Source organism: Garra rufa, chromosome 5 (genome assembly GCF_049309525.1).
Source record: "Garra rufa chromosome 5, GarRuf1.0, whole genome shotgun sequence".
NCBI classification, from domain to species: domain Eukaryota; kingdom Metazoa; phylum Chordata; class Actinopteri; order Cypriniformes; family Cyprinidae; genus Garra; species Garra rufa.
In genome coordinates, this window is record NC_133365.1 from 52,730,812 (window position 1) to 52,747,483 (window position 16,672).

A 16,672-nucleotide genomic window follows, 5' to 3' on the forward strand; every position below is an offset into this window, starting at 1 on the left:
GCTTGCACAAACTCATCCGGGACTTTTCACTGATTTCCCCTTACGGCGTTTGCGTATTCTACGCCAGAAGCGCGTGCACATGTGACGTGACTGATGCCAAACTCGTGCTCATGACAGACGGACGTGGCTGTGTATCAAAGGTAAAAAATGATATAAATACTGTTTAGTTTCTCGCAAAAACCGATCGTTTCGTGTCTTAAGACATCAATGTATCGTCACGAGCCGCAGGGTGTAATTTGGATTTGTCTGTGCATGTTTTTGTTTACTCTTAAAGGTTTGGTGCCCATCCACGTCCATGATAAGGCTGGCAGACTGCACCGGTTTTCGTTAAAAATCTTCGTTTGTGTTTTTCTGAGGAAACAAAGTCACCTACATCTTGAATGCATTGGGGGTAAGCAGATAAACATCAAATTTTCATTTTTGGGTGAACTATCCCTTTAAATTGTGCTTTGTTGGTAGGCTATAATGTCTTATAGAATGTAAAATGTTCATTGTTGTTTGTAATAGATTTTTTCTTGTAAAAATCAAATATTGGCTATTTAAACTATGCAATGGTGAAAAAAAAATGGTGGGGAAAAAAACACAAAAAACCATGTTTGGTAATTGGCCTTTGGTCCAGTGTTTTATTTTGTTTGGCTTCGGCCAAGAATTTTCATTTCAGTGCATCCCTATAAAACAGTATATATTTCTATATAGTGGAACTCTAGTAACAAGTGCTTAAGTGTGTCTGGTCATTCTGAAGTGTAGATGAGTAAACAAACAGCAGTTTTGAGTAGTTAGTTTGTTGTGTTGTTGCAGATGAGGGAGGCGTGGGGGAGGAGGAGGAGGAGTACGTGGTGGAGCTGCAGGAGACGGTGCTGGTGTCTGAGGTGGAGGGCGAGGCGGCGTCTGTCCAGGGCTTCTCCTCCGACGAGCTCGTCATCCAGGATGCAGTGGAGGACGTGGTTGCCGAGTACGTGCACTGCGATGACGACGAGGGCGTTGCCGTGGAGACCTGCGTGATGTCACTGGAGGGTGAGGAGGAAGAGGAGGACGGCGTTGCCATGGCAGAGATGACAGAGGATGTTTTGGTGGCCGAGGGGAGGGAGCAGGACGGGCTGGACCCTGAACACGACTCGGACGGCTGCGGAGATTACCTCATGATCTCCTGTAATTCACTTACTCGTTCTGGCTGTTAATCAGTTTACTCATTTATTTGTTTCTGTTTATTATTTCAGTTTCAGTCATTTTAGAGTATTTCGAATAGCTTTTATTTTTGTAGTTTTAATTTTTTACATTTTATATTTTCAGTTTTAGTTGTGTGCTTTTGTCAGTTAGTTTTTATAATATTATACAGTATAATATTTTATAATTTGGGGAGTTTTTTTATCTAATGTTTGTTTATAGTTCTATTTTTTTTTCAGTTCTTATATATTGTTATTATTTTTTCACTATATTATGTAGTATAATATTTTATAATATTGTTCATTACTTTTTATTTTTTTATTTCAGTTTCAGTAATTTTAGTACTTCAGCTTCAGCAGACTACATTTTCATCCAATGTTTGTTTCATATAAATTTGTATATAGTTTTTAATGTCTTCAGTTTTCAGTTAAAAATTTTCATAAATAACAAATCATTTTTTTATGTTTTACAGTATAATGCAATATAATATTTATTATTATATTATTATTATTGTATAATAATATTATTAATTATATTATAAATATTTTTAGTTCTTTAAGTTAAAGGCTGCTTGTTTTCATCTAATTCTTTTTTTCCCCCACGTTTGATATCTTCATTTCTATTATTTGTTTTTACTAGTTTTTAATATATTACACAATATTTTTTATATTTCTCTTTATCTCAAATTTATTACATTTTTTATTTTAGAAAAACTGTTTGGTTTTTATTTAATTTTTTATATCTTTCAGTTTTGCTTAAACAAAAAAAAAACAACAACAAAAAAAAATTATATATATATATATATATATATATATATATATATATATATATATATATATATATATATGTGTTTTTTGTCATTTTTAATATTTTTATGATTTTTTAAATATTTCTTTTTAGCTTTAGTTTTTAGGAATAAGGTTTTGTCATTTTATTAGTTTGTTCGTTTACTCACTTATTTGCTAGTTACTTTATTCAGTTAGTTGTTTGTTTATTCATTATTCATTATTCACAATTTATTTGTTAATTTGTTTCGTTCTGAAAACTTTGACTGAATTATCCAAAAATAGATATTAAATCTATTTAAATATTAAATATTTTCTAGATAATATTTAATAATAAGTAGTATTTTATTTAATTTATGCCCTTTTTAAAAAAAAAATTCTAATTGGTTTCAAAGTGTTTTTACTATATCACAGTTTTGTCTTGATTCTCTTTCATCATAAAAATATTCCAAATATTATCTGTTTCTAATAATGCAGTCTTTTTCTCTGTAGTGGACGACGCGGGAAAGATGGTGTCTGGAGACGGAGAGGAGGTGACAGTCGAGGGGGCGATAGATGATCAGGAAGTCGAGAAAGATGAGGACGGACAGGAAGTCATTAAAGTTTACATCTTTAAAGCTGACTCTGGAGAGGATGACCTTGGTGAGTGAATGAGAGATTTGAGCCAGTGCTATTTTAGTATTGTTTATATAACTGTATAATGTTATGTATAGTATTTTATTTTTTATAGTTTTAGTTTATTTTTTTTACATTTTTATATTTTCAGTTTTAATATATTTGAACATTTTAATTTTAGTTAAGTCATGTGCTCTTGTCAGTTTTTACAATATTACACAATATAATATTTTAATATTATTATTTGATTTGGGGGAGTTTTTCATCTAATGTTTTGTTTTATTTTATATTTCTGTTTTTTCAGTTTTTATTTATTTTAATTAATTAAATTTTAAAAAGTTTAGTTATGTGCTTTTGTTATTATTAGTTTTAAAACATTATATAATATTGTTCATTTAAAAATATATATTTCTATTCAGGTTAAATGTATTAATTCAGTTTTAATTTGAGCAATTTTAGTACTTCAATATAAAGGTTTTTCATTTAGTTGCCAAGCCTACATTTTCTGTGTTTATTTCATTTTTTGTATTTCGTTGTTTTTTTTTTTATATCTTCAGTTTTAAAAATGTTAAATAATTCGATTTTTGTGATTATTATCAGTATTTATAATATTATATAGTTTAACAATTTATAATATTGTTATTTATATCTATCCAAAGCTACATACGATTTTATCTAATATTTGTCCTTCGTTTTATTTTTTTAAATGGTATACCTTTATTTTTCATTTTATTTTGAACATTTTAATTTCAGTTAAGTCATGTGCTTTTGTCAGATTTTTACAATATTACACAATATTTTAATATTATTATTTGCTTTTGGGGAGTTTTTCATTTTATGTTTTGTTTTATATTTCAGTTTTTTTTATTTTTAATTAATTAAATTTAGTTTAGTTATGTGCTTTTGTTATTGTTATTAGTTTTCATTTAAAAAAATATTTCTATTTAGCTTAAATGTATTATTACAGTTTTCATTTTAGTACTTCAATTAAAACATATTTTAGTTAGTTGCCAAGCCTACATTTCCTATGTTTTTTTTTTTTTCATTTTTTGTATTTCGTTGTTTTTTTTTTTTATATCTTCAGTTTTAAAAATGTTAAATAATTAAATTTAATTCAGTTTTTGTGATTTATTAGTTTTAATAATAATATTCTTTATATCTATTTAGGTTTAATTTATTATTTCAGTTTCAATAATTTTAGTAATTGTGGTACTTCAACTAAACTTCATTTCATTTCCAAAGCTACATAAGTTTTTCATCTAATATTTGTCCTTCATTTTATTTTTTAAATGTTTTACCTTCATTTTTTTTTAAATAATTAATTTTAGTTTAGTTTCAGTAATTTTAGTACTTTAACTTATTTATTTCACTTAGTTGCCAAGGCAGCATTTTTAATTTTATTTAAATATATTATTTATTTTATTTTTGTTATTTATAATAGTTTTAGTTAACAATAAAAGTACTGGTTTTGGAAAACCTTCAGTTTACGAAACCTTGAGTTCAGTAATGAAGCAGCAGAGATGATGAGACAATGTTTTCTGGAGGTCAGAACTGCTTTTATGAGAGAAATTAAAACTCAGACTGCAGATTCACTTTCTCTGGCAATCATGCTGGGTCTTTCTTGGGTTTTTGCCACGACTTCAATTGTGATTCAGTTATGATGCATCATGATTATGAAGATTTCTATCCTAATGTGTATCTTATTTCGAGGTGGTTGTTGGTATCCGGCCAGGCTTAAACATTTTCATTTTTACCTCAGTGTGAGTGAAGATGTCGCCAGGGCACATTAAATAATCCGGAAAAAAGTCATTTTTTTTATTGTTGATACTGTCTGTCAGACAAGGATATATCAAAATATTATATCATGATTTTTTTTTTTCAAAACATTTTGATTTTTTTTTTATCATGAGTCTTTGCCATGTTGGTTTTATTATTTTACAAGTTGTCTGAGCAGTACAGCCAAACTTCCCTATTTTAAAACCAAAACCTTACAAGGAAACAAAATATAAAACAAAAAGAATGGCAGATATTATTTAGGCCAAAGTGGGCAAAGATAAAAAATCTTTGTCAGTATTTTATCTTAAAAAAAAATAAGTGCAAAGATAGGCTACATGGTACAAATACACATAATATACAAATAAAACAAACACTGCTTTAATTTTCAGGTACATTAGGTGTAATTTTCAAGAAATTGAATTAACAAATATAAAAATAAAACACTATACACTATATACATAAATTATACATTGACTCTTATTAAAGCAACTGTATTAAAGTTCTTCAGTCAAGTTGTTTTTCATTTTATTAGCCTACCATCATCCAAAAATGACAATCCTGTTATCATTTACTCACTGTCGAGTTTTATTAAAACAAAACATGTTACTTCTATAATATTTTTATTTTTTACCTGTGATCCGCATTCTTCAAAATATCTTCTTTTGTGTTCAGCACAAGAAAAAAATAATAGCGGTTTGGAACAACATGTGAGTGATTAAATTGTGTGAACTTTCCCTTTAATGATAGTCTTCAGCATGTTTAGTTCTGTCTCTTTAAGAGCTGCACGCATCTGATAAACAGGCGCGCGTCCGTTTTTCTCTCAACTGTTTACTTTCGCTTTAGACATAACCAACTGTGTTTATATGTGATCCTTTCGTGTTTTTGACAGTATTAGCAAATCAGACGGAAAAGATATGTTAGTTTAGTAATCAGGCGCCGTTTGACAGGCTTTTAGCGTTCGCGCGCTTCAGGTTTACGCGCTCGTGACAGAAGAGCGCGCGGACGAAATAACGTTATTTTAACGGCAAGGCTTTGAAGCACATGCAGATAATGTACGTTTGTGATTGTGAATGCGAAAAAGTGCGGTGTCCCATGAATGTATGTCGTGTTGTACAGTATATTGAGACGGAGGCACGCTGTAGCACTTCGCTACGATGTCCAAGATCAAAAATTGATCTATGGTTGTAACGTTATAACGGTTCTGTATCTGTGTGTAGGAGAGACGGTGGATCTCGGTGAGAACGAGGCAGTCGCTCTGGCTGAGCCTGTGGTTCGTCCGCTGAGAGAGAAGATGGTCTACATGTCTGTGGGAGATGCTCATCACACACAGACTGATGGTAAGAAACTCTGGAAACCCTTTAAAATATGAAGCGGAAACTGTTTTCAACATTGGTAATAATCAGAAATGTTTCTTGAGCTCATGAAAACCCTTTAAAATAGGAAGCGGAAACTGTTTTCAACATTGGTAATAATCAGAAATGTATCTTGAGCTCAAATCAGCATATTAGAATGATTTCTATAGGATCATGTGACACCGGAGACTGGAGTAATGATGCTGAAAATTCATCTTTGATCACAGAAATAAATAGCATTTTACTTTATATTCATATAGAAAACAGTTATTTTAAATTGTGAAAATATTATAGATTTTTACTGTACCTTTGATGAAATGAATGCAGTCTTGGTGAGCAGTAGAGACTTCTTTCAAAAACATTAAACAATTTTAACGTTTTAACAATAGCCATGCAACCATAGAAATCTGCCATATATAAGACAATATATTACGAGAATAAAGACGAAATATTCCAAGAATGAAGACAAATTATTCAGAGAATAAAGACAAATATTATGAGAATAAAGATGAAATATTGTGAGAATAAAGATGAAATATTGTGAGAATAAAGACGAAATATTGTGAGAATAAAGACGAAAATTACGAGATTAAAGATGAAATATTACAATAATAAAGACAAAATATTATGAGAATACAGACGAAATATTATGAGAATAAAGACAAAGTATTATGAGAATAAAGACGAAATATTCAGAGAATAAAGACAAAATATTTTGAGAATAAAGATGAAATATTACAAGAATAAAGACAAAATATTATGAGAATACAGACGAAATATTACGAGAATAAAGACAAAATATTAAGAGAATAAAGACGAAATATTCAGAGAATAAAGACGAAATATTTTGAGAATAAAGATGAAATATTCAGAGAATAAAGACAAAATATTCCAAGAATAATGACAAAATATTCAGAGCATAAAGACAAAGTATTATGAGAATAAAGACTAAATATTACGAGAATAAAGACTAAATATTCAGAGAATAAAGAGGAAATATTCCAAGAATAAAGATGAAATATTATGAGAATAAAGACAAAATATTATGAGAATAAAGACAAAGTATTATGAGAATAAAGACGAAATATTCAGAGAATAAAGACAAAATATTTTGAGAATAAAGATGAAATATTACAAGAATAAAGACAAAATATTATGAGAATACAGACGAAATATTACGAGAATAAAGACAAAATATTAAGACAATAAAGACGAAATATTCAGAGAATAAAGACGAAATATTTTGAGAATAAAGATGAAATATTCAGAGAATAAAGACAAAATATTCCAAGAATAATGACAAAATATTCAGAGCATAAAGACAAAGTATTATGAGAATAAAGACTAAATATTACGAGAATAAAGACTAAATATTATGAGAATAAAGAGGAAATATTCCAAGAATAAAGATGAAATATTATGAGAATAAAGACAAAATATTATGAGAATAAAGACAAAATATATCTTGCATTTAAATAAGCTTCAAGTAGAAAGAGAAAATATTCAAAAGAAATGAAGCACCGTTTTAGCAATGAAAAGTGTTTCATATCTAAAAATAGCACACGATTATATAATATATAATCATTTAATATATGATAATATAATATAATAAATAAATTCTAATAAAAAATTTCATATATAATATTTTTTGTCTTTTTTTGGTCAGAAATAACTATTTGATGTATAGCACTAACGTGATATAAAGTGAGCCTAACTGATATAGCACATGATTGTTTAATATATAATTGGTTAATACATGATTATTCAAAATGTATTGTTATATTAAATACGGTTTTATTTTAATATGTAATGTGTTATATCAAATACTATTAATAAATAATATTTTAAATAGTTTAGCTTATGTTTTCCTGTATTATGATGTACAGCAGTATGCAATTTAAAGTGATTCACTGCAAAAGCTCAAAAAGCCCTTTAGTTTTTGCGCAAAGCCCTTTGTTCTTTCTGTGGCACAAATGTCAAATTATGTAACTTTTGGGGAACATGTTGAACCAGCGGCATAACCACTGCAGACATCGAGGAGGATGTTTCTGAATGTCTGAGACCTTTGGTTTCAGTTTTGAAAGTGTAGTTGTTATTGTCCCCAAATGAACTCCTGCTTGATTCCCTAAGCTGCAAAATGCAATAACATATTATTTGAAGCATTGAAACAGCATAAGACCAATGTGGATAATGTCAACTAACATCATGATGTAATTTAAGACACTGTTGTTTATGTGTAGCATCAGTTTGTGGTTTTTTTGTGCGCAGGCGGGTCTAAGCTCTCGGATGAGGTGTACATGGAGGTGGTGGTTGGAGGCGAGGAGCCGGTTCCTCACGACAGGCCGTATGACAGCACCGCCCTCAGCAAGGACTTCATGCCCGTGGCCTGGGCCGCCGCTTACGGTCAGGAGTCTGCAATTTACCGACACCACAAATCCAGATCATGTAGAATAACGGCAGCCTAAACAGAGTCTATTAACTACAAACAACACTGAATGCATAAGGGGTTATGAAATGTAGTGCTAGGTTTTGTGACAAATTTTAGTTTGATTTAATTTTTATTTACAAGCTTGAGATTGATTCGATTTCAATTAAATTCAAAATCAGTGCTATTTTGTTATCATTGAAGTAATATCGTTTTTATTAATGTTTTGATTTTGTTAGTTTTTTCCATATTTTCTGTTTTGATTTTAATATTTGTTAAATTTTTAAGGGGAGACACTGCAGGCAAAAACGCTGTTTTGTCATGCACCTGTTTGAGATTTTGGGCTTTTTGGTTTTTCATAAAGTGTTTTTTCAGACTAGTGAAAGAAAAACATAAAAAAACACTAAGTGTTTCTTTTATAGCACTTTATCTATTTGTGTCAATAGATTTTAATTACAATACAAGGCCGTTTTCTCAAAATGAGTTTTTTTCTCCTACACTGAGCCATAAATCTCCACTTCAGTAACTCTTACACACACAACGTTTTAGAAAGCTAATACAAAAAATGTTTGCAGTTATCAATGTAATCAATCAACTGGGTAAGTAAGGCGATAACTATTAGTTAATTTTTTTACCATATTCACCTGCAGTGGCTCGCCTTAATAATTCTAATAGTTTGTGTTTAGTCTTTTTTTAATTTAAATTTGTAAACTTGATGTGCCAAAATAATAAAAACCGAAATAAAAAAGAATAAACTATATAGACATATTCATGTTTATAGTTTTTTTTTAAATTTATTATTTTTTAAACTGAAATAAAAATAAAACTGTATAGACATTAAAAGTATATTTTTTATTTCAGTTTCAGTTATTTTGGTACATCAAATTAAACTGAATTCAAATGAGAAAAGCAAAAACTACTAAAAATGACAGGGTAAAATTACTCAAACTTTAATTAAAATTAAACTAAAAATGTAATAAAAAACAACAAAGTGTCAAAATGGCGTTCATGAGATTTTGTTTCTTAACAAATCACAAAGTTTTTTGTAAATATGGTATGTTAGTTGTTACAAATAATGTTTAGTGATTTTTTTTTTTGTACATCAATAGAAAACAAACTAAAAGATCAATCTTGGGAGTGTTTGTTTGTTTATGGATATATTTAATTTTAATTTCTGGCATTCAAAGCCTTATATTTTAGATCCGATTATCTTGATTCAATTCAATATCAGTGATTTTTTTAAAAAAAATTTTTTATTTTTTAGTATCATTGTTACACTATTATAAATACTATAATTATTATAGTTTTATATATGTTCTGTTTTGTTTCATTTTAGTTAAAGATTTAGTAATTTTGTTGTGCGTTTGTCATTTTTAGTAGTTTTATTAGTAGTTTATATGTCTATTTAGTTATTAATTGTTAGTTTTAGTTAAATCAAGGAAATTTAAATCTGTCTAGAAACACTGGATTACAGTAACATAAAGTCTGTTTTTGACTTACTGTGCTTTATTGTCATCTTTAATAGTGCTTGACTGATATGAGCATTTCAGAATACAATAAAAGTTGTGGTTTTGCACTCCTTAGGATGTTTCTTCAAATGACAAATCATTTTAAATATGCTCATGTGTCTTTGTTAAATAGGTTCGGATGAAGGCTGTGAGAACCGTAACGGAGCGGCGAGCGCATTACTGCACATTGACGAGTCGGATGCACTGGATAAACTCAACCGGCAACACGGCAAGAACAAGAGACGAGCTGAACCCCGACAGGTCCAAACAGGTACCAGCACACTCAGCTCTCACTAACTGATCAATAAATCTTTTTGGTTTTGTAGAATTGCTTTGAAAGTGCTGAGCTTTACAGAAAATCGATTGAATTTATTATGATTCTGAGTGGTAGTCTATAGATGTTTATAGAGCAGGTGACCAGTCATAGCAAAAATTTACATTTTGCCTCCGTACATATATGTAAGTTTTTAATTACATTTAATTTTTTCAAATATTTTATATTTAATTTTATTCATCAATCATTTTATTTTAGCAGTTTTGAATGTCAAATTTGTCTTTTATGTTGTATCAAGTGTTATTTTAGTATTTTTTTAAAGCTTTCATTTAGAATTTTTATCTTTATTTCTTCAAACAAATTTTTTTAATAGTACTAGTATCAGTAATATACTGATTTGCTGTTCAAGAAACATTTTATTAAGTTTTATTATGTCAGTATTTTCTTTGATGAATAAAAAGATCCGAAGATCAGCATTTACCTAAAATAAAGCTTTTGTAACATTTTACACTACACCATTCAAAAGCTTGGATTCAGTATTTTTTTTGGGGAAAGAAGTTAAGACTTTTATTCAGCAAGGATGGTTTAAATTGATCATAAGTGGTCATAAAGACATATATAATGTTACAAGAGATTTCTGTTTTAGATAAATGCTGTTTTTTCTGAACTTTCTGTTTCTTAAAGAAACCTGAGAAACTTCTACTCATCTGTTTTCAACATATTAATAATAATAAATGTTTTTGAGCAGCAAATCAGAATATTAGAATGATTTCTGAAGGATCACGTGACACTGAAGACTGGAGTAATGATGCAAAAAATTCAGCTTTGAAATCACAGGAATAAATTACATTTTAAAATATATTTAAATAGAAACATTTCAAAATGTTATTGTTTTTGTTGTACTTTGAAGCAAATAAATGCAGGCTTGGTGAGCAGAAGAGTCTTCTTTAAAAAAAAAAAAAAAAAAAAAAGTAAAAAATGTACTTTCCAAAAACTTCTGATTGGTAGTACATGTTTGTTTTTTAAATCTCAGTTTTTATATGATTTTGTGTTCAGTTATTGTTTTAGTTCAGTTTTCGTTTATTTATTTCCAGATGGATTTTCAGTAATTTTTGTGAATTATTATTATTATTTTTTTTGTTTAATGTTTCAACTTAAAATATAGTTTTTCATAATTTAATTAAATTTTAATTCTCAATTATGTTTTTAATAGTTTAATTTAACACTAATATCCCTGGTTGCAAATGCATTATATCGACTACTGGCTGAAAAACTGTCTGTTTCTTTTTTTTATCCCCTCACTGTCTTCTCTCATTTCTCTCCAGCGATCATCATTGGGCCGTACGGACAGCCCCTGACGGTCTACCCCTGCATGCTGTGCGGTAAGAAATTCAAATCCCGTGGCTTCCTCAAGCGCCACACTCGCAACCACCACCAGGACGTGCTGAGTCGCAAAAAGTACCAGTGCACGGACTGCGACTTCACCACCAACAAAAAAGCCAGTCTCCACAACCACATGGAGGTGCACGCGCTCAGCAACAAAGCGCCGTTCGAGTGCGAAACCTGCGGTAAGGAGTTCCACCAGCAGGCGGCGCTCTTCTCGCACCGCCTCCAGCACCACCACCAGGAACAAAAATCGCCCACGGCCATCGCGTCGCCGCTTCCTCCGGCCGCCACGACCAAGACGCACAAATGCAAGTTTTGCGATTACGAGACTGCAGAGCAAGGGCTGCTCAATCGCCACCTGCTGGCTGTGCACAGTAAGAGCTTCCCGCACATTTGCGTGGAATGCGGCAAAGGCTTCCGCCATCCGTCGGAGCTAAAGAAACACATGCGCACGCACACCGGCGAGAAGCCGTACTCGTGCATGTACTGCGATTACAAATCGGCCGACTCGTCCAACCTGAAGACGCACGTGAAAACGAAGCATAGTCGCGAGCTCCCGTTCCGCTGCGAGCGCTGCGGCCAGACCTTCGGCGAGGAGGAGGAGCTGACGCAGCATGCAACCACGCACGAGGACGCCCGGGGACACCAGTGCAGCCATTGCGACCATCGCAGCTCCAACTCGAGCGACCTTAAGCGGCACGTGATTTCCGTGCATACTAAAGACTACCCGCATAAATGCGCCGTCTGCGGGAAAGGCTTCCACCGGCCGTCCGAGCTTAAGAAACACTCGGCGTCGCATAAAGCCAAGAAACTGCACCAGTGCCGCCACTGCAACTTCAAGATCGCAGACCCGTTCGTTCTCAGCCGCCATATCTTGTCCGTTCACACTAAGGAACAGCAACAGCCGGCGCAGTCGCCGTCTCCACCTGCGCCGGCGTCGCCACCTCAAGCCCCGCCCACAGAAAAGCCCGCCCCCAAGAGAACTATAGGTGCGGCGCAGTTAGCAGCCCCCTCCGTAAAGAAAGCCGGTGGCGCGAAGGGTCCGCGAGAACGGAGGGTTTATCAGTGTCAGTATTGCGACTACAGCACAGGAGATGCATCTGGCTTCAAAAGACACGTTATATCCATCCATACTAAGGACTATCCGCACCGCTGTCAGTACTGTTCGAAGGGCTTCCGGAGACCTTCGGAGAAAAACCAGCACATTATGAGGCACCATAAAGACATGGTGCCGGCAGAATGAGCACCTCGTCTTTCTCCGCTCACTTCCGTAAACACACTAAACAGCCAGTGATTTCGAAATCACCACCCCTCATGTTGGCAATCTCTGTATTGGGCTTCTTATCAAGACCCCTCATGCATAGCAGTGTGTGTGTGTTTGTCTGTATGTGAGAGAGAAGTGTTTAGTGGCAGACTGGAAGTGCTTTCACATTGCTTATGATCACATGGTTAACAGGTCTCAAAGGAACAGTTCAGCCTGAAATGAAATTTCTGTCATTTGTTCACCCTCGTGTCGTTTTAAAATCTGTATGCATTTCTTAATTCAGCCAATCTGATTTGGTATCCATTGACTTTTATTGGAAAACGAAAGAAGATATTTTGAAGAATGTTGGTAACTGAACTGTTTTGGTTCCCATTGACTTTCATTGTAACACAAAAGAAGATATTTTGTAGAATAATGGGAAATGAACTTATGGACAAAAATTCCAATGAAAATCAACGGGAATCGAAAATCTGGCATTCTTCTGTGGAACACAACAGAAGATGTTTTGAAGAATGTGGGTAACCAAACTGTCTCAGTTCCCATTGACTTCCATTGTAACTAAACAGTTTTGGTATCATTGACTTCAGTTGTAACACAAAAGAAGGTATTTTGAAGAATGTTGGTAACTGGACAGTTTTGGTTTCCATTGACTTCCATTGGAAGTTACTAAAACTGTTTTGGTTCCCATTGACTTCCATTGTAACACAAAAGAAGATATTTTGTAGAATAATGGGAAACAAACATATTTGGTTCCCATTGATTTCCATTGTATGGACAAAAATGACAATAAAAATCAATGGGAATTGAAACTCTGGCTTTCCAATTGACTTCCAATTTAACTAAACAGTTTCAGTATCTATTGACTTCAGTTGTAACACAAAAGAAGGTATTTTGAAGAATGTTGGTAACTGGACAGTTTTGGTTTCCATTGACTTCCATTGGAAGTTACTAAAACTGTTTTGGTTCCCATTGACTTCCATTGTAACACAAAAGAAGATATTTTGTAGAATAATGGGAAACAAACATATTTGGTTCCCATTGATTTCCATTGTATGGACAAAAATGACAATAAAAATCAATGGGAATTGAAACTCTGGCTTTCCAATTGACTTCCAATTTAACTAAACAGTTTCAGTATCTATTGACTTCAGTTGTAACACAAAAGAAGGTATTTTGAAGAATGTTGTTAACTGGACAGTTTTGGTTTCCATTGACTTCCATTGGAAGAAACTAAACAATTTAGATACCCATTGACTTCAGTTGTAACACAAAAGAAGGTATTTTAAAGAATTTTGGTTACTGAACAGTTTCAGTTTCTGTTGACTTCCAGTGGAAGTAACTAAATTGTTTTGATTCCCATTGACTTTCATTGGAGGTAACTAAACTGTTTTGGTTCCCATTGACTTTTATTGTAACACAAAAGAAGATATTTTGTAGAATAATGGGAAATTAACATATTTGGTTCCCATTGATTTCCATTGTTTGGACAAAAATTACAATAAATCAATGGGAATAACTCTGGCATTCTTCTGTAGAACACAACAAAGTATTTTGAAGAATGTTGGTAACTAAACCGTTTCTGTTCCCATTGAATTCCATGGTAATGCAAAAGAAGATAGAAGAAGATGATGGCTGGATTGTTCCTTTAACTTCAGATGATTAATGTTTTCTCAGTGCATTTTATTTTGGCTTTGTACATTAACAGATGAAACTAATTTGTTGGCCTCTGGGATCAAGTGCATATTCCTGAAGGGTTTCAGAGTATTGCATTCAGTCTGTCATAACCTCTCTGAAATGCTTTATGAATATAGGACAATGTGATGGATATCAGTCTTGCACTTTACTAGCATGTCTGTCTGATTGATAGCTGTTAAAAAAAGAACAAGGACACCAGGAAATGTTTTTAATCTTCAGAAACACATCGGAAAGGCATCATGATGTTTTCCATTGGCACTGAAGACATTTGCAATGTCCGTGTGATCAGGATGGGGTTATAGGGAATATCTGGTCTCTCAAACCTTTGATGAACACAAAAAGTGCATAAGATCTGATCTGATGAAGATGATGAGGGAAAAACAGATGCAGCGTCTTCTGTAATGACCGATATGTTTGAAAGGAATAGTTCAACGTGAAAGTAAAAAAGCTATTTGCTTACCTCTGAGGCTATGTGAAATATCAGGTGTCAAGCTTTCATGCGAATTAACTTTTGCTCGGTTTCTCAGAAGTCTAAAAACTTGAATTATATAATGTAAAAAAAGTCATATAGATTACTTTTATGGTGCTTTTTTAGAGCTTCAACAAATGGTGTATGCTTACAACTATATGAAAAACATACTCTTGGACATTCAACATATCTTTTTGTGTTCTATAGTTAAACCGGTTTGAAACCACATGAAGGTGAAAAACTGATAAAAGATTTTTAATATATACAGTATATATATTTTTTAAACTTGCTGGATCAAGTCCTGATCTCTGTCATTTTGGGTCTGTGAGACCAGATAGCCCCTTTAGTCTGTATCATTTTAAGAAAGCTGGAATTTTGTGCTAATAGGACCGGTTTTAATCATGCAAAGGTAAATGTTTTCCCATGTTGTAAGTTGACCTAAATGCATTTCACTTGGATGTATGGGACCACAGAGATCTGAACTAATAAGGTAAATCTAATGCAAAGAACATGTCTGGGTCAAATCTAACCCCAAAACCAAGAGAATTTTTTGTTTTACTTTTATGCAAATTTAAATGCAAAACATTGTATTGCAGTAAATATTTGATTTTTTTACATTACAGTAATGTAAATAACTATTAGAAAATGAATAGAATTTAGTGTAGAAACAATTCTCACTCATTAAATTACAAAGAAACCACAAGTAACACTGAATTAAATTAGAAAATTTTAAATAGTATTTTTGTGAAGCATACTCTAGTCATTGTTTTATTTATGTCTTTTTACAGTGTATTGTCTTCTTATCAGTGTAAAAAATCAAATACAAAATATTTATTGCAATACTGTGCTTTGTATATTAAATTTCACAATTGTTGTATAAAATAAATGCAAGTCGAAATATTAGTTTTGGGGGTGAAATTTGACCTGAGCATGTTTTTTTTTTTTTTTTTTTTTTTTAGATTCAGCCATGTGAATGTCTAACGTACATTATATTAGATTCAATATGCCAATCAAAATCCTTTTCAATGATATTATTAAACATCAAGCCAATTTTGTGTCATTAGTATCCACAAAATGCAGTATGAGTTTTATTTAAAAAAAGACATCTATGAGGAGATTACAAATGATCTGTATGTGTGTGTGTGTGTGTGTGTGTGTATGATTATGTTGATTTTTCTGGTTTATACTCAAAGCAATGCATCAGATATGTTTGCCGTTGCCAATGACCTTTTCACCAGGTGACTCTCTCATCTTGCTGACTTCATAGTGATGGTACTGTATGGCTGCGTTCACATGTGGTCAATGCAAATACACACTAATGCCCACTAATTGTCTTAAGAGTTGCCGTCAGACCTCACTTAAAGCGTGGCATCCTTTACTAGCTACCAAAACGTGACAAAAAGCTGGAATGAACAGGGTGAGTCGTGTTGGAAGTGCGTTGTTTTATGTTTGTACTTAACTAGAAACCAATCAAATAATGCCTAATCGGGTCACAATTCCACTAACCTGTGATGGATGATGTCATATCCAGCTTTGCATGTGATTGGCCAGAGGTTTCCAGAGGAACTTGACCTCGAAGCACTGAAACAGCCACTCTTTGTGTCCGAACAGCACCATTAGCAGTGATTAGCAAAAACGATGCCATCGGTCGGGAAGGAAACCACTTCCTCCTGACACCCCCTGGGCCTTCCTCTCGCTCTCTCTTACTTTCTCTCCCTGTGATCATTTTTATACTGCAGATATTTATTTGGTCACCGTTTAAACTTTGTTGTATAGTTAAATGTAAGTAGGAATCTATGGGACTATAACTTATTGTTTTGTACACAGATCTGTAAAGAGAGAGTGTAGATGTAAACACTTCGGAAAGAGGAGTTCAGAACTTTGTGTTGTCATGGATGTATCTTCACATTTGTTTAAAAAATGATAAAAAGGAAATAAAAGGCAAAGTATTTTCCTGCA

General features: G+C 32.5%; 1 protein-coding gene across 1 annotated transcript in view; it reads left to right on the forward strand.

Annotated features, from left to right (window-relative positions):
• The window catches only part of LOC141334911 (zinc finger Y-chromosomal protein 1), a 17,252-nt gene extending 580 nt beyond the window's left edge, over window positions 1–16,672 (forward strand). Inside the window, exons 2-7 of the mRNA XM_073840137.1 lie at window positions 799–1,149; window positions 2,442–2,591; window positions 5,558–5,677; window positions 7,961–8,095; window positions 9,759–9,896; window positions 11,225–16,672. Coding sequence (XP_073696238.1) covers window positions 799–1,149; window positions 2,442–2,591; window positions 5,558–5,677; window positions 7,961–8,095; window positions 9,759–9,896; window positions 11,225–12,528 — 2,198 coding nt within the window. The 3' untranslated portion in view covers window positions 12,529–16,672. The remainder of the gene's footprint in view (window positions 1–798; window positions 1,150–2,441; window positions 2,592–5,557; window positions 5,678–7,960; window positions 8,096–9,758; window positions 9,897–11,224) is intronic.